The following is a 19725-nucleotide window of genomic DNA, read 5'->3' on the forward strand; positions in this document are numbered from 1 at the left end:
TAGCTGTAGCGGCATCTGTGCTCGCTCTTGTTTTGGGCAGTTTCTTCTAGCTGTCACCGCACCTAAACCACGCCTGTGTCTCCTCTAAGAATTCTGACACAAATGCGCAGCTTGAAGCCGGCAAAGACGGTTTGTGAAACCTTACGAGGTCAAATCACCTCTGCCACTACAGTGGTGGTGTGACTTTACAGGTTGCAACGAAATTGATCGCGTAAATGGATGAAACAATAGTGGGAGAAATTGATTCCGGTGTTTAACGGCGAACATTTCTGAGGCTGATACAGAAAAATTGCAGGTGATTCATAAACAGACACATTGACCCCTTCAGCCCAGCTGTGTGCCAGGTTCTGACTGGGGTTTGTTCCATTTTGACCGCTTTTCTCTCCTCCATTTACAATGACCACCCCCATTATAGCTGACGCCATGGCTAACCTGCCACTCTGCTACTAAATGGGTCTTCTCAGCTAACTGGGATGGTGTAAGTGCCTCAGTGTAAACAGTTGGTCAGATGGTACATCAAGCTCATACTGACCCTTCGATGTGCGCTATCCTCCACAAGCAGCTACACGATCCCTCTTCACTGTGGTCTAATAGATAAAGTTCTCAGTAACCTTGCGCCCTTTTGAGCTAAACCAACACATGAGGAGCACACGTGGAATTTTATCTTCACGTTGAAAATATGTGGCCAGTATAGATGTGAACGCGGCAGCGTTTGGCACGACATCAGAGGAGACACAAATAGAAGCAGGAATGGAAAAAAAACAAAACAAAACACAAGAGGCGATTTGTTTAGTCCACATACGTGACTCATACACTTGATGTCAGTGGTACACAAAAGAAAGAACTTGTTCTCATAGTTGCAGAAATGTTGTTTATATATAGTGTTCGTGTGTGTGTGTGTGTGTGTGTGTGTGTGTGTGTGTGTGTGTGGACAACTGTGAGTGGGAAAGTCCGGACCTGTTAACATTTGATCACATGTTAAGCAAATTCTCAAATTACATTGATCACTTAGAGTGACGACATGTTTTGCAAGATTTTTATCCTGTCATTTGCAGCCAGCGAGCCTGCAGACTTTACCCTGTGATGGTGGTGGTCCAGGGTGACGGGGGGCATTGCATGCCTAGTATGTAGGTCAGTCATGCTGAAGATTCACGGCCTCCAAGATTACAGAGAATGAGACAGCTAAGGACCCAAAACTTTAAAGGTTCAACAGCTGGGAAATGTTAGGACCAAGATTCCTCTCGGTGACCATAATGAAGGTTAATGAATAGCACCTAAAAGAACTGGGGAAGAGGCGGACATGGGGGATACACGCGGAGGAGGAAAATGTTTTGCAAGAGGCTCTGAGAAAAATGTGGAAAAAGGAAAATGGGTTTTGGTGTGAGCAGGTCGAGAGGCGCTCTAAATCCCAAACAGCCTGTCCCAGTAACCGAGGGCCTCCAGCATGTAGCCCAGATCCTCGGCCGCTCACAGCTTCAGCCTCAAGCCCTCGACAGATTGTTAAGTGTCCCACGCCTGCGAGAGGTGAGAGTTCAACACTGAGACCCACAGAGCACTGGGACGCAACTTGGCCAAAACCACAAAACAATACGACCGCAATTGTAGAGGCTGAAAAATCCCCTGAATCTTATGTCATTTAGAATGTTGTGTTTTCAAACAGATAAATTATTCCCAAACGACATTTTATCATTCCGATAACAATCACAAACCGGTGGTGAACTTAAAAGCCACTAATTTTATTTGTAGAGAAGCAATAAATCCTGGACTTGAAAAAGACAAAGACAGCGGGGAAAAAAAAAGGTTTTGATATGTTTGGCCAATTTAGTACCAAAACAACAGCCTTGCTTGCTCGGTTTGTCGTCCATTTAAATTATGAAAGGAAGTTTTCATGAAATGAGGTGTGAGTGGAAAAATGGTTTCCCACCAGCTACTTTTCTTTTACAATGAGTGACAAAGTTTTTATGAGCAAACACTGTGTTTCTTTCTATTTCGAGTCAAACTGCTGGTCAAACTGCTGGTTTGCAACGGAGATCAGCGACAAAGTAAAAAATGCAACCAAGAGAAGGAGAGATCGTGTGTGATTGCTTCATGTTCTCCAGTCATGTGGGGTCCATACAGTTTGTTAAAGCTTTGTTGGGGGGGGGGGCAATTTCCATCAAGGCCACACCCACTTTCACATTAGCACCTGGAGACAGGTAGTGACATCTCATCATATCCTTAGTAATCATATTATTTAGGTGCTCAGTTTATGAGTTCTGTTCATGCTGCATGCTGACGAGCCAATAAAACCCAAGATAATCAGGAGAGGAACCCATGACATGAACTCCAGTTTATGCCCCCCCAATCCAGCCCGGTGGCTCAGCCTCACACAAACCCAACAGACCTAGAATGAGGTAATATCTGATAAAAGTAGCGACGAGGGAACATTTATGACACAAAAAGCTGAATACACACCGATCAAATGTTTTGCTGCGCAGGAGCACGACCTCAAAATCATGGTTACTAAAAGTAGAAAACATCTTTCAATAGGAGTGCACTTTATGAAACGCTCCTCCTATTTCACCAGTTCCTGTTTGCCAGGGGATTCTGTTTACTTGAAGCCCCACAAGGTCAGGTTCTGTAATCACGGAAAATATGAGTCATTATTTTGCCTGCTCGCAAGGTATTTTGGAAGGTCTATTGAACTTTCTCCTTCAGCGAAATAAACAAAGCATACTGGGACTCTTGGGAGTGTGTCACACATAATCTAATACACAATACTGTTGTTCCAGGAGGGCACATAACGGTACTTAGATAAAAATGTTTTACTGTAAATAGAAAACAATTCTGTCTTCTGTTTCCCTGCAGGGCGAAGTATTTCAGAGGCAAGAAACTGAATGGAGAGTACGAGATTCGGGTGGAACAGGTATGAAAGCTTTAACATGAATTTTGACTATGTAAATGAAATTGTCTGATTTTACTGTTTGCCTGAAAATAAAAAAGAAATAAACCCCACTTACCTGTAGGTAAGGAACTACAGAAATGATAACACACTTAGAAAGAGCAAAGAGCAAAAATTTCATCTACAATTTTATCACCCTCCGTGACCAACGAGTTCACTATCACTCTCTGTGTGTCACAGAGTTGTAACCAGGAGCCTGTTAGCTTAGCCTAGCTTAGATTAGCAAGCAAACAGGTGGCAGTAGAGGAAACAGCTAATCCGGCTTGGTCCAAATTCATCCATCCATCCATTTGTTACCACTTACCCTGTTGAAGGTCGGGGGGGGGGGGGGGCTGGAGCCTATCCCATCAGCCTTCAGGCGAGAGGTGGGGTTACACCCTGGACAGGTCACCAGTCCATCGCAGGGTCAACACATACAGACAGACAACCATTCACACTCCCACTCACACCTACAGTCAATTTAGAGTATCAATCAGCCTCGTCCCCTCTTGATGTCTTTGGACTGTGGGAGGAAGCTGGAGAACCAGAGAGAACCCACACAGGAACAGGGAGAACATGCAGACTCCACACAGAAAGATCCCGTGCTCCAGCCGGGGCTTGAACCTGGAACCTTCTTGCTGTGAGGCGGCAGTGCTGACCACTGCACCACCCTTAGCCCTTGGTCTAAAGCATTTTTGCATTTTATTCTGTACTTCTATAAAATTGCAAAAACTTATTTTCAGGTTTTAGGGCAGTTGACAAAACTTGTGTCTGTGGAAACACACGGAAATATTTTGGTAGGTGTACAGTAGAGATTGGGCTTTTTTTTTTTTTGACAAAACGGCCAACCATCGACACGTGCTCACCTTGACAAAAAAAAAAAAGGTAAATGGACTCAATTTTATACAGCGCTTTTCTACCTTAGCGGCACTCAAAGCGCTTTACAGTGTCATCTCATTCACACACACACACACTGATGGTGGAGGCTGCCATGCAAGGCGCCAACCTACTCATCAGGAGCAATTATGGGTCCAGTATCTTGCTCAAGGACACTTTGACGTGGTCACCGGGGTCGAGGATCGAACCAGCAACCCTTCGGTTGCTAGACGGCCATTCAACCCATGAGCCATGCCGCCCATAAAAGAGTTAAAATGCCAGGGGCGGGGCTTGTGGGATTTTCATGTCTATTTGTAAATTGCATTTCGTCTTTCGAGTTATTACATTGCCTTTTTAAAAAGCATCGTGAAGTACCGCTTTTTTCCCCAATGAAATAGGATTAAATATCTTCAATAAAATGGGCCGACTGTCTGTTTTCAGTTTTATTTCTGCAGGACTCCGCACAGCAAACAAGCAAAGTGACAACCCACAGATAAGAGCGCTTATGCCCCTGTCTTGTTTTTTTTAATGCACAACACAGTTTAAAACGTGATTTTTTTTAATGTATTTTTATGGGAAATTAATGTTACGGTTCTACCTCAGTAAAACCTTGACTAAAGCTTGCCTTTTTTGAAGAAAGATGTTGAATTTTATATTTGCAAAAGTCTCTCATTTTTACTGTACTGTATATATATATATATATATATATATATATATATATATATATATATATATATATATACATATATATATATTTTTTTTAAAGGCTGACAATTTGACACAATTTGACACATGGGCCGGGACAATCGACTCTCAGAATCCCATGTCGTTCCCATCCCTAGCAGATAAACTGTTGTTAGCCAAAACGTAGCTGGTGATGCTATGTTGCTTCTGTCCACACTAAGCTAAGTGTTTCAAGAGTTTCCCAAAGTGTCAAACTGTTTCTGTAGTGTAGCATGATGCTGCAGTCTTGCACCAGCGCGTATGCAATGTGTCCATACAGTCAGTCTAGACATACATTTACAGTGTGAGAATAACATCTAATTTACCCCAAGTACACGTTCGCTTATACATCTGTAAGCCATTGTTGTAACTGGGGCTTTCTTTGAAATGGAGTGGTGGGTTTTTATGAGAGGAGGAAAAAGGGACCACAAAAAACTGGACCGGTGATTTTATAGCCTGTTTGCTCAACTCTCTACTGTTGTGGTCATAATCATCTTTCTGGGAGGCTTTGGGGCTGGAGTTTAGATTTACGTGGAGTTTTTTTTTCATGAAATGTGAACAGAAGTGTTGTTGTTTTTTTTAATCTTGCAGTGTCACAGCTATTGAACCCCAATAAGAATGTGTGAGTTAATCAGGCCCCTTAAGGAGGATCGTAATGGCTTTTACACCCTGTAGCTACCCCCCCCCCCCCCGCCGCCGCCCAAAAGCTCAGCTATAGTTTCATCTGACCTGATCTGAGCATCCCCTCTTTCCCAGAAGCCCTCTGAATTGACATTAACAAGTCAGTGGCTAATTGCCTTCAGCAGCTCGACTCTCCATTTTTGCACCTTGCTGAGAGCCTCAGGACGACGGAAACCCTATCTCTGTGTGAAAAGTTAGCAACATGCTGAGACGAACCCTTTCAGGGGAGGACAATAAAACCAGAGGCCCATCACACTCTCTCCAGTCCCACTTTCTTGTTAACCTTTAACATTTCTACCCAGAAAGCATTGCAACATAGTGGCCTTTGATATAAAGCACTTGTTTAAAAGGGCCAGGAAAAATTTAGCATTTTACTTTTCTATACATTATAGAACAAACCTGTTTAATTGGATGGAGCATGATTGACATCAGGTCGGCTGGTTTTATTGGTGGACATCTGCCTTTCACAGGTGCGTTAGGAGGCCAGTATGTGCTAATATGAGGTATATACTTTCCACGTAAAATACATGCTCCACCTCTAATGTATTCAAAGCTGCAGCTGACTACACTCCAGCATTGTGTGAAATTAGCCTTATGCTAACATTAAAGTGCTGCTCACGTGTACGCGTCAGTGAAGTAGTTAATTTATGATATCATTGTAATATTTTTGATTATTAGTGTTTTTACTTTTGATACATTTGAACTCTACTTTTACTGATATCTGGAGAATATTAGAGTTTACACTGATATCAGAATATTTCACTGCAGAGTAACAACATCGTCCTCTGAAGTCTTGAGCCAGCGTTCCCAATCCTCTCACTTGCTGCAGTGCTTATGAGCATTTTAGTTCATATATTGTCATACTTACTGATAAATCTGAATTCTTATTTTTTGTTTTTTTTTACTCTCAAACGTGAGCATTGGTACCAGCATGCCAGTGAATTATACCCCTGTGTGTTTCTGACTGATTCACCCTACCAGGCTGTCCTGGTCGCCGCTCCACCCTCGCACCACTCTGGATCACCACATGCTTTCTTCATGGCGTTTAATCGTCGCTTAGATCTTCCCACCTGACAGAGAGGAGTTTAACCAGGGGGACAAGGCCCGTGGGAAGATCCCACTACCCGCCTCAGTTCTCCTCTCCGACTGACCAGAGGAGGCGCTAGCAGAGTCCTGCACAAAGGTTTTCCTTTTATTAGCTCTCTTAACCAACGCTTGCGAGCCCCAAACTAAGAAAACTCTCCTCTTCGCTGCTATATAAGGTCAAGCACGGACGGGTCATGATTTGTTGCTGCAGACAAAGAGGAGCTCTGATTTTTTTCGACTTGATATCTGTCAGGGCTATAAAGCTGCCCTGCCACTACTGCCTTTCCAACCATTTACATGACCCACTTTGAAGTTGCATTTGGCAGACGCCTGAGGTTCTGTGTCCACTGGGTAACTCCTTTTTTGTTACCACTAAACACATGCGCGTGGGAGCACTACTGGTGTTTTCTCCGCTATTAAGTTTCTAATAAAAAGAAGACCCTTGATGTAAAAAAAAAAAACAGAAAACAGACATGAATCTAAATGAACACAGCCAGGTATGTTGAGAGGTCCAGGGTGAAACAGAATAAAAACTAGAAGGGCTCTGTAGAGTGCAAACCTCCACCCAGGCCAATGTACAAGAAGATGCATTTTTCCACAATGCCAAAGAGATCTGCTGCCAGATTTAATGGGTTCTTCCTGGCCCACGTTCCACTCCCCATGTCAGTTAATTATTGTTTCTAAGGAGAGTTAATGGGCAGCTACATTTAGCCAGTGCTCATTAATCACGATCCTGTGACTCCCTTTAAATCATGACATCCACAAAGAATGTCCAGTCATACAGTTTCTTCTCTGATATTCATCTCTTCCTTTTATTAACTACTAGAGTATCCTGATAAAACCCAGTGCACGATTCCTTATAAAAGTGAAACTTAGTTTTCGGCTTAAAAATCAAACCATTAATTGACATGATGAGGAAAAAAAAGCAGGTTAAATCCTTAAGATGGGAAGATTTCAAACCATCAAAACTACTCATAAACTCAGTGTTTTGGATGTTTCGTCGTCAAACCACTTAGAGTACCTCTACTTTAAGATATCTGAACTTTTCTGAAAGCCGGTATCCCAAAAGATCATGAAAGAAGACATCTTGTAGTGCTTCGTGTCACGTGTTTCTTTTGACCCATTGGCAACCTTGGAGATGCAGGCATAAGCGAGAGGTATTGGCGATGCTGCTTTAGCTTTAGTTCTGCAAGGGAGGAGCAAGGCTGCTGCTTGGTAAATCTTCCTTCAAATGTCTCTTAGTTTCATGTTGACCCCAGCCTGTGACTCACTCGTGTGTTCATTTCATTCTCGGGACTTTTATCTCACAGCAGGTGGCTGAAGATTATTCAGCCCTCTGACTCAACCCATCTCTTATCTTACCACACATGCTTTCCATTCAAACCCAGAGATTTAGAATTCTGGATAGTGCTCCTCATAATTAAGAAAAATGTCAAAATAAAACAGTATTCCCCAGCTGCAATCAAAGATGACACAGGGCGAGATGCTGCCAAAGGAACTGGCTGTTTGTCATAAACACTGCGATTTTACACAATCGGACAAATTAGGCTGTTAACATGGAGGAGGCCTGTTTGGGAAAGAACAAGGGGCAGTTCTTCAGGTTTGCTGGACCATGTGCTCAGCAGGCATATGACCTCAGTGCTGTCCACGCTCCTTTCCTCTGCAGTCATGGCAGCTCGCAGGCTCTTGGCTGCGTACCCTTTTTTGGCTTCTATTCGCCCGTGACACAGGGCATCTGTTCAGAACTCGCTCAAGATGGATAATTTGGTTTTGACTGGTCCAGGTGCCCCAAAGACTCCTGGTACCTTTGCATCTGTCTTAGATTTCAATGTTTAATTCCTCACTGGAGTATTACACTGTTGTACAAGGTGGGAGTGATTAGTGGCGAATACGTCTCTCTGTGGTGCACATGAATAGTCTACTGTACTTCGGATCTACCGGTGGCATCAGTATGTGACTTATCAAGAATCATCTGAAATGCAACTAAAAATCAAATCAGGGCAATGTGTTCTCCCTCAGCAGTTGAGCACACAACTCATACAACTTCTTTTTTTATTATTTTTGCACGCCCTTATTCGCCAGTAAGCATGAAGCACAAAAAGCGCCATACAGAGTTTAACAATTGAAAGTTGTTTTGGATCCAAATTTTGCCTGGTTGAGGTTTGCTGAAGCAATAAAAGAAGCACTCAGTGTCACACAGGAACATCTATTTTAAGGTGAAGTAAAACCACACAATGTGGCTGAAACAAGCTTTGTTAGCTGGTTGTCTTCTGGGAACTGAAAAATAGACCTTTCATTGAAGCGTGGTCAGCGGAGGGGCGTTTATAGAGCTGAAGGAGGAGTGACCATTCACCGAGATGTTATCGTAGTTTGCAAGATGTAATTGTTGTATACTGTAAACACACCGAAGGTTGTTTTTGTACCTTATCCACTGAAGCTTCCATAGATGAGCTGACATGGGATTGAGTCCTTGATTTGCTTTATTTATTTCCATTGCAGTCATTCACATTCATCCTTTATCAATAAACCAGCTTTTTCCAAAAAGCGCAAAAACATTTTTTTTGCAATATTTTGAGATGTATTAAAATGTTCAATGTTTCCACTGGATGGAAAATTGTCTAATTTTGGCATTTATAGGGTTTACGCAGTCTGGAAAGCCTGGAAAAAGTCATTGAACTCAAAAATGGCTTTGGATAAGTTGTTGACATTTAAGAGAGTGAGTGTGACTGTTAAAGTCAACTGAGAAATTGCATTTTAAAGCATGTTTACTTCGACTTCGTCACTGATTTTTGAAGATTACACTCTTCCACAGGCATTTCTAGAGGATGTCTTGTCCTTAAAACATGCATCAAAGACGTGGAAAAGTCATGGAAATTTTTAAGCAGGATGGTGCCAGTTTAAGATTTTATTGAGCGAAGACAGATCCATACATTGCTCAGTAAACCAGAGTTGAATAAGAAGGAGAATAACAGAAGCGTTCCCTTTCCTTCTACGCTGAACAAACTCAGCCACGACTTCCACGACAAGCACCAGATTCTAGAACTGCGTTCACTGATGAGGCGATTGACCTTCAGCTGCTTTCATCTCTGAACTCACAATCACGATCGTGTGCACACGATCACGACAGCCTCAACTGAAACTATTAAAACTGATTTGATGGTTTACAGCTCAGCTACATTTTTGTTGAGTACCGGCTACCCCGGGATCAAGTTGGCCAACCCACCACAGTTACCAACAAAAACATTTTCGAGTGAGTGATATGAACTGCATTATTACTTTTATGCAGCTGGACATCATCAACATCAATCCCTTGAATTCTTGCGGTTTGGGACGGCTGTATAATACTCTGTACAAAGGAGGAACCATTGTGGCTGGGACGCAATGGTGTTGTTGCTGTCAAGATGAAAATAATGAATGCACACAAAAATGTCCAGACCCATCGCTGGTTTTAGCACTTAGATTTAGATAATTACAACATACGGCCACATACATGCAAGAAGACGATGTGCTTTGTCTTTTTGATAGGGAATCTGATGGTTGTGGGTTGCCACTAGTTTCTTATCACAACTTCTCATCGAAGTTTGCATCCATTTTGGTTCACCTGGACATGCGCTGTTGCTGATCTAGAAGCAAAGTGCTGCACGAACAGGTTCACTAGGAATTTGTACCCAACTGTCAGCACATATCCTGCGAGTATGTTCCCTAATAATGTTATTCACGCGTTGACCCGTGAGCCTGTGCATTCGTTAACTATAACACAGGCTGTGTAATTTTTACAGTCGGAGCGCTCTTGTAGCGTTTACATGGAGCTCAGGTAGCCAGTGAAGTCAACCTTTATGTCAGCGCACAATCAGGTAGACCCAGGTATCGCCTCTCATGCATTCAGTTGGCAAACGTCATTCAAGCCGCCTTAGTCTGTCCCCCTTTTACAGTCTGCCTCCGACTTTATCAATGTCACCTGTGTTGTCAGTACTGCTGATGATCTTCTACTCCTCACGGGGTGGTCTTGGTTGCTTTCTCTGCATTTGGCTTTCCATGTATGCAAATGGAGGGCAGGAGGTCCTACAACAGAGCCGCGGTGCTAAATTAAACTGACTCAAGTGGCAATTAAGTTGTCTTTTTGATGAAAGTGGTCCTGACCAAATGACATTTTAATTTCTTTAATCTAAAAGTCAGGTTGACCGTTTATCCTCTGAAAGTTTTAATTTACACTCTTTAATATTGGTATTGACCAATGTTTTTTTTTTTTTTTTTTTAATCTTAATAACATTTTTTGGTCATATCACCCAGCTGTAAGGACAAACCAGAGGACCATGCACATGCGGTGATTTTTTTCTTTGTGTTTGCAAGTGCTTTAACTAATCGATAGCTCGGTTTCTGACATAGGCAGGAGGGCACAATGTAAATGTAGTCCATTTACCTTTTAAAATAACTAAAAAGAAGAACGATAATAATCCCTGCAGCGTCAATTGTTGCCCCTCTCATGGGCGTTGTGTTGTTTTGAGTGTAACACAAGTACAGCTTGATCAGTCCTTCCAGTTTGTTTTTGCCACAGGACAAAAGATCTGTTGACAGGTCGTGTCACTTAGGAAAGGCACCTTCTCCCCCCTGAACCTCAGGAGCACCGGTTTGTTTGTCCAAATCTAAAAATACTAAAAGATTCCAGATGAGCTACTGTCAAGTGGTGTTTACTGTACTGCCCACACTGTGACATGGCAGCTTGGCGGTCAGAGTTCACACATTCGTGCAGAGATAAATAGGTTTAACTGTCAACCTGAAATACTTTGAGGAAGGAGACACTGTAGATTACAGTCCATGTGAGTACCGTCTGTGTAGATCTCTGCAAAGCTCATCAAGTCCGTAAAATCCCTCTGGTGCAGTGTTGTGTTACGTTTGTGCTACGTTTTCTGTAATTACAACAAATAAAGCAATGAGGTAGCGGTGAACGTTCGTCATCTATGAGAAGAAGAAATTTGAAGAAAATGTTTGCTTTCAGGTTGATGAACTCTCACGGGCCGGCTGTCTCCCGGTTTGATTCCTCCTTACAGGTCAGCTGAAAACGTTTGTTAACTCAGCCTGAATTTAGGTCAACAAGTGAGAAGAACCAGCTCAGGAGCCAGTTGTCCCGTGTATCACTTCCTGTTTTCCTTTCCCAGAGCAAAAGCTGATCCAAGTGTCTGAATGTATTACCATGATGGTAACCATGGCGCTGCGAAAAGCCTCCCGTCCTGGCTTCTGGACCTGCACCCCACACTAGCCACTTCATCCATTACCACCCAATGATAAGGGCCCCTAGTGCTACTCTCCTCCACAACCAGCCAATCACAGGCAGCGTGGAATGCCTGGCTTTCACCAAACATTTTGCCCACTCCGGTGCGAAAGTCAATCCTGTGTTGGGGATTGGATTTGCTTGGCAGATGAAGTGTTGATGTGTGTGTTGCACATGTAAGAGTGTATGTATTTAAGCATTGGCAAGCCATGTGCTGCTGAGTACACAGATGTTTCTTTCAGAGGAGGGTATCACTAAAGAGGAGCTGAGAAAAGGAAAGAAGCCAAGTGCATGTCCTTGAGGCACATTGAGTGTGAGTGGCGCCTCTTTGTCCCCCCAAATAAGAAGATGGCATTTACTCGCCCCTGCTCTTCCACTCAGAGTGAGGTGGGTGTTTTTTCTTGGCAGAAAAACCCCTAGTTTTGTTACATTGGCACATTCCTTTTTGACTCACTCCCCCATACAGAGTTGACATGGGCTACAGCTCTGGATGAAAGGGAAATTTATCTCTCGCAGAATAGTGCTGATAATATTTCCTTTTCATGGAGATGAAAGCCAGTGAAAAGCCTGACGAAGTCGGCTTTAAGTCTCAAAAGATATTGGCTATATTAGAATGTGTAGATAGAAATTGACTTGACTTGCTGTGTAAATTGTCAGAATGGGTTGAGCAGAGGGTCACCCGCAGGATTTGCCTCCATCTCCAACCATCAAGTTGGCACTTTTGAATGCTGAGGCTTGTTGAAGCCTTCAGTGCAGAGCAGCTTATAATTATTTGCTTCAGGCAACCATAGTATCAGCTGATGGTCATTCAGATAGCTCCTCTTTATTATGATAATATAAGAGTCCTGCAGTTGCAAGTTAACTGTGGTAAATATTATTCATTAGGTCTACTGTATTGAGTAATAAATTGTTGCCATGTCCTCTTCAGGACTGAGAATTCTTGCTTTTAATCTTCAAAACCGTGTTTAATTGAATTCTTCCCCTCTTGCGTAGCATAATTAGGAACCGGAATCTGTGCAGTTGTGATTGCTCAGCAGTTTCAATTTCCCGTTCAGTTCCTCCAGTGATATTTCTGAATCCTTTTTGAGTTTTAAAACTGGAACCACCGAACTAGCAAGCAGATGAAAAAGGCAGAGGTGCATGACTACCTTCATTTGTAGTGCAGGAACTACTCGCCCTAGGGCTGGGCGATATGACCAAAATTTGATATCCCGATATAGCTCATTTTATATCCTGATAGGATATACATCACGATATAGCACATTTTTGGTAAATTCAATGAATGAACAGTTTATTTTATTTTTTATTTCTTCCTCCACTTTTGCCCGGCACTCATCATATAAAGCAGGTAACACAACGCTACTGATGTGTTTTTGGCTGGGCATTTCATATGTAGGGTCGAGTGTTTGCGCCAACTCAAGAAACCCCCGTTTCTCGACCGTGTAGATTGGAATCATATCTTTACAGATGTGCCAACCCTAACGGCCATGGTTATTTCCTTCCACCTGCGGGAGGTATGGCTATATGGTGCGCCGCGGGTAAAAGCCTGTTGCAATGTCTGCGTCTGGAGTTTCTTCTTAACGTCAACGTCACTCGGCCCAGCTTTTGCTGCTTTTTCTCGTTGTATTCTTTTTCATGATTCTTTTTTCAGGTGATAAAAAGTTACTCGTGTTCGAGTCTGTTGTTGGATCGGGCGGCGGCATACTTTACAAAGTGCAGTAGTCTGATCCTTGTCTGTCTTTTTATATCCAAACCACCGCCATATGACAGAAGTTCCCCCTCTTTTAGGTACAAGCTCGTCGGTTTGCGCTGGTTGTTCGTCATCTTGTTGTTGTTTGGATTGAGAATTGGTAACATGTTCTTCTGTGTGGTGTCCAACATCTTCCTCCATGGCTGTGTATGTTTGAGCCGCGTGCCTGGGCTTGCCGTAAGGCGCGTCGGTGATGTAAAATACTGCCGTAAAGCCTGTTTTGCGACACCGCGATATAAACAATAAAGTTTAACATTAAACATGTGACATTTTCTAACGTCCAGACAATATATACCGTGATATCGCCCAGCCCTAACTCACCCCATAATGCATTTCAATCAGACATTGCCAAAATAAGTTTAACTTTACTTCATGACCAATGACCTCTATGTTGTTGCAAGCTAAGTAGCTTACAGATTCTTTTCATATGCTAGAGGGAACTTTTGAAACTCAATATTATTCTCAGTGATGGGTGCACTCAATATTTCCCTTTTAACGGCACACTCCTCCAATAAGCGATGTCGCCGGTACACTCAAGGATTATGGGTAGTGTAGTAATCTTCCATGAGATTGTGAACAAGACCTGTTTTTCTATACAGTATACTGTATATCCTACCGACTTGAGACTTCTAAAGGAGATGTTTTTTGTGTTTTTCCACTGACTGTGTGCCATAAGTTCAGTGTGGAATTTGTGCATTTTACTGTTGTGATCGGTAAAGATGGTACTCTGCATGTGTAGTTTGTTTTATTAACTGAGGAGTACAAGACAAAATTTCCCTACTAGGACAATAATGTGTATCGTATCGTATCGTATCGTATCGTATCATATCGTATTGTTTCTTACAACCTTTTTGCTCATGGTGAGTCCAAATGCCAATGGTTGTGGCATCAATGTTGAAAATATGTCCTCTATGGAGAACCTGAACATGACTTTTACCTCCAGCATTTGTATCTTTACATTTCCTAATCGCAAACTCTGGATAGAGGGTGCTGACATGCTGATAATGCAATCAGTCATATCATACATTAAAGGTAAAATAAACCCAACACATTGGCTCTCACACTGGCCGAGTCACTATGAACATAAGCCTGGAATTTTGTTTGAATCAATTTGTAATGTCAGATTGTAACCAAATATCTCAACAACAATTTCTATTTTGTATCCATGGAACACTTTCTGAAGTGGTCGAAGCTTTTTTAACTCATAGCAAAGGCCTCTGTTTGGCACTTCTACTACCGACATATTTGGGTGTAATATTTCAACAGTGTCCATTGCCGGCTCACGGTGAGCATGCTCACTAAAGTCAAATAGAGCCAAGTCCCTGGAGCTTTGTTTGGTAGTCGACCATGTCACATCCAATCGTTGTTACAGTCAGTCAACAGGTGGCTTGTTTAGGCCCATTATGTCTGCTACATTAGTGTCACTTCTCATACTTTCCAGTGATGTGAAGATGGCCAAACAGCCGTCTTTCATGCCTGAGATGAAATGGGAGTTTATAATGACGCATCCTTGGCATGGACCTCATCAGGGTTATTGAATAAATTTGACAGTCAGACGTATGGCCTTTAGCGAATGAGTAACCTACTACATGCAAATATGTTTGGACCTTTAAAGTTGGAACTGTATTATATGATATTTTATTTAACTGCACAGCTGCTAGGAATGAAATATCAGCATTTATTTGGACCTTTATGGATTTCTGAGTTCCCCAAATAACAATATCTGTCTCTTTAGCTGCTAAAGAGCTTCCTGTGTAATTGAGCTTGTTTTTCTTATATTTAGCTTGCAAGAAAGTCGTATACAAGACTGGAGAAAAACAACTGCAACCACTGCTGTGATGAGAAAAGAATTGATCCTCGCATTTTCTCTGGCTGTTGAGTAAGAGTCCTGTGAAAGCGCCATTATTACTGTGACAGAAGAAAAGCTCATTCCAGGAAATTCCCATAGTTAAACTGCAGCATGAAATTAACTGCAGTGATAGTCATTCCAAGGAAGATTGAATTGTCCCTTTCTGGTCCTCATTCATTCAGAAAGTGTGTTCTGAGAAGTCGCCCCTCCTCTTATGTTTCACTGGGAGTTGACCGAGTTAAGGTTCTCAAGCCAGGGAGGCCACAGACTGTGGATCACTGCAGTGTTCCGCTGAATGTTATTTTCATTTTGTTAGAATGTTTCTTTAACCTTCATGGGAAAAAGTATTATTCAGGAACTGCTGTCAAAGTCAGAGGTTAATCTACTGCTACTTACATTTTTTTTTGGGGGGGGGGGGCATTTTCTAGCCCCTCTGCTAAAGATTTCTGAAAAAAAGGGTTTCCTTGCATGACTTCCACAGTTCATAGGTGCTGTTGTCCATCTGGTGCCACCAAAGCACATTTTACATTTCTTTCAAATGTATTAGAAACACAAAAACCTGCATTGACTAATAATGGCTGTACACACGCTTAGTATATTAAATGTTACGAGAGGGTGTAATGTCTAACCTCAGTGTTTTTTTTCACCTCTTTGTGTTCTCAGGCAGAGTTCTCAGAGATCAACCTGGCATCCTGTGTCAACTCAGGATGTATGGTGGACATGCAGGTCAACAAGGGTGGCACCAAAGTGGTCAGGTAGGTTAGAAACCAACAGAAAACTCTGACACGTTTGCAACGTGTCCCTCTCCCCCATTAGCTTTGATTTGATTCTGTATGCTGGAAATACGCATGACCATGTCATAAAATGAGTATTTAAAATAATCTCGTCAACCTCATTCAGTCTTTCTGAGTAATGTTGCAACCAAAGTATTACTTCATGTTGCAAAATGCAACCACAAGGTTCAGTTAAGCAGTCTGATCAGCGCTCTGGCAACTCTGGCAATAATAAAACCGCTGGAAGTCTTGCCAGTTTTTGTGGTGACTGAGCCAATTTTTCAAAGCAGCTTTAAAAAAAAGTCAGTGGAGGTCAGATATGTGTTGAGCCAAAAAACACTCTCAAACAGAAGTTGCTCCATCAGTGCTGATACTTGCGTGAATGCTGAGCATCACCATCATGACAATATTCACTATGAAGTTTATTTCTTTGGTGCATTTCACAGATTGGATTTTTAAATCGATAGAAGATGGAACATGGAATATTTTAAAAGAAAAAGTGAGCAAAAGAATACGATAAAAGCAAAATAGAAGTAATATACTTAAAATGTGTTACAAATGCATGTCATAGATTGAACACAAAGCATAAGTAACAAAAACTGGGTCGGTCTTGTGATTGTTAAAATTGTTGAGTTTTTTTTTTTTTTAAATCTTAATGTAAAAATGGATGCAGTTGAAACACTTGCAAGATCTTCAGCCAGTTAATTCCACTTATATGCAGATAAAAGCTGCTAGAAGTAGCTGTCTGAGCTCAGAGCCGCAGTGGTTACATCGGGTTTTCAGTTATTTATCTCTAATGTCTGTTGTCTGGAGTCGTCTAATGAGACGGCCACATATATTAGTGTATCGTCTGCATGACGGCAATAATTTTTTGGGTTTTTCAAAGGCAGAAAAAAAAGGAGGTCCAAGTTCATAACCCTGTGGCATCCAGCATGCAATGGCCACTGTTCGAGTTATGATTGCAAATGTCAACATATCATTAATGTCAGTTTTTTTTTTTCTGTGCAAGGAATTTAATATTCAAGTTAAAGGATTCTTCTTAAGGATGTTTTTCTGGCCTACAGCTGACAAGATTAAATGTGCTTAAATCTTTGTAATCCATTCCATGTTCTGTGACGTACATTATAGCAAAAAAAACAACAGCAAAGGAACTCGAGAAGTAACCTAACATAACATTATAATACACCCGCACGACTGCTGTGAACCGAGTTCAACAGAATAAATAAAAGAGATCTAACGTTAAGGAAAAAAAAGCAAATGTTACCCAAATATTCGTATGCATAAAAACACTTGAACAGTCAAAGTACACTGAATGCCCCGGCACCATGCCCACTGTAAACCAGACCTCCTTCGGGCTAATCAGCGATCAAAAACCGGAGCAGATGGAATGGACAATTGCAGACTTCAAAATAAAATCAGAGGGAAATGACAGATTGTGTATGTACTCTTTTTTTTTTAAAATTTATTTAGAAGTAGCAAAATGTTGCCATGCTTAGCGGTTCGTGTGACGTAAAATCAGACGACTGGAAGGTGTTAAACTCCAGATAAAAAGTTCCAGTTATCAGCTCACGGTGAAAGTGGTAATTACCGTTAATATTTCTGACGTATCCATCAGAAAAATTGAATGGCGTTCAGGGAGCCTCTGGCCAGTGAGCCGCCGCAGCAGTTTGACATGTGAAGCCGGCTATTTAAATAGACTGTTATGTTAAGTCTGGGCTCGAGGAGGATGATGATCAGCTGATTTAGGGGCGGTAAAGATGACTTCACGCTCGTCCTCAACATAACTAGGAAAGGCTTTTGAACACAAAGCAAACAATAAACAACAGGTAGACGTCATAGATTATATCATCTTTTCAGCCTGATATGGTGATTTGGAGATTTTTTCCGTCTGGTGGGTCCAATATTTTGTTTTCTTGAACTCAATCGAATCAAATGTTGGACTCCAGCTTCTAAACGCCAGTGAGTCAAATCCTGTGTCTTTGATTTTTAGCGGGTAATGAAGGCACAGGAGGTTTCTGTGTGGACCTCAACAGCTGTGACTGTGATTTCTTCCTACGCATTTCCGTGGCCTCATTTCCACACCATTCCCTCCTGTGATTTATTAGCCCCTCCTCCAAAACACCATTGTTTGAAGTACACGGAGAAACTCGCCACAGTTGTAAAAAAAAATCGCACTGTCAACCGGTGTTTTGGTGATGTAATTGCAGCATAACAGACGCACCAGTACACTAGCTTACATGCTCACAACAGCATATGGAATAGTAACATGCCAAGAGAGAAAGCACAGGCAAAGTAAAGACTGCTGGCTAGCAAACAGTGTTGTAAACAATGCAGGATTTAACTTGTTTAAAAACCTGCGCAGTGTGATTACATCCACTGTATCTGCACAGTGTCAATAGTTGTCTTGTTCTCCAAGCTGCTGATCTGCATCCTGATTGGTTGATTAAATCAGCCAACCAAATGCCTGCCGTCCAGTGTCATCCCACCAGTCCTCATTCTCTGCCTTCTTGGAGAATAATCAGTTAATTTGGCCTCTACCTCACATCATTTTGTGAAAAAAAAACAAACCCCAAAACAAACCTGTCCTATCAGTGCTGTACACACTGCAGTGTGAAAGCAAGGGAGCATCATCGCAGTCATACTGCTGACGTTACAATGCAACCTGTTGTTTGAATTGACATTGAGGTTAATGTGTGGTGCGAATATTTTTTGGTGATATTACTGAAATTATAGAGAAGCCAAATTAGATGCAGATGGCCTGACACAGATGGTACAACGATCCAGCAAGTGGTCTAGATTGATGACTAATAATGCCTGGTAGATGGAAAAACTCTCCTGGAAAAGGATAGTCCCGAGTTTAGCCCCCAGACAGGCTCGATTTTGTTGTTGTTTAAGTCTGAAATGTCAATGATGATGACCAATGAAAATGATGTCTTTGATAGCATAGAGCCGGACGCGAAGACAAAAGACCGATTCCTCAAGCATGGTGTATGACATAGTGAAGCTGTGCTTCTCTCTATCTACCATGGCGATGGATGATAAAGTTTATTCAGTTTTAAATGAGCGGAGATCCATTAAATATTGTCACATCTACAATCAAGACCTTACAAAAACGATAAATCATAGGTGATAACTGGATTTATAATGCCAGCTGTTTTATTATAATTTTGTTATTTGGCGGCAGTAGGATATGTCCTACACCTCTTCTTTAGGACATAGAAATCTGACGAAATGGAATGTCTGCAAAATGTGCCAGTTCATGTAGCGTGATCATCTACCCACCTCAGATGATCATTAGGATTCCCTCTCAAGAGACCGTGATGGGATTTAATCCAGAGGCAGACCAGGGTTGGCATCCACATCCATCGGGCCTAAAGAGAGGCCGTGTCATTGGTTGTGGGTCTGCCTGACCTCTACTTTTCAGAGTTTCCTGCAGCTCCTTGGCTTAAGAAAAGGCCTAGACTGCAATGGTCTGTCTGTCCTCCGGCCTTGATGGTGTAATATACAACACGCTGCAGTGAAATGTTGCTTGATAGGGTGTAGCAACACAGTCTGTTCCAACGCTGCTTTTAAACAGTTTAACATGAAGTGTTTCTTTCAAGGTTCATTAGTGCAACATATCTGGAAGTTATTAACCCTGTTGACCCTGGTGTTTTATCACTGAAGTTTCTAGAATCAGTGAAGGTTATTGAATGGACCTGCTCAGTGTCAGTGATAATAATGATTTAAAAAAAAAAAAACAGTAGGGGCTTTTGATTTGCAGTTTAATTTCCATATCATTGAATTATTTGTCAAATT

At 41.9% G+C, this 19725-nt stretch overlaps 1 protein-coding gene across 1 annotated transcript in view; it reads left to right on the forward strand.

Annotated features, from left to right (window-relative positions):
* The window catches only part of syn3 (synapsin III), a 119626-nt gene that overhangs the window by 23946 nt on the left and 75955 nt on the right, over positions 1–19725 (forward strand). The window contains exons 3-4 of the mRNA XM_086201089.1: positions 2848–2905; positions 15818–15909. Of these exons, the coding sequence (XP_086057215.1) occupies positions 2848–2905; positions 15818–15909 (150 nt within the window). The remainder of the gene's footprint in view (positions 1–2847; positions 2906–15817; positions 15910–19725) is intronic.

The sequence above is a fragment of the Aulostomus chinensis genome, chromosome 4 (assembly GCF_037954235.1).
Source record: "Aulostomus chinensis isolate RoL2024-O1b breed Wild chromosome 4, RoL_Achi_v1.0, whole genome shotgun sequence".
NCBI lineage: Eukaryota > Metazoa > Chordata > Actinopteri > Syngnathiformes > Aulostomidae > Aulostomus > Aulostomus chinensis.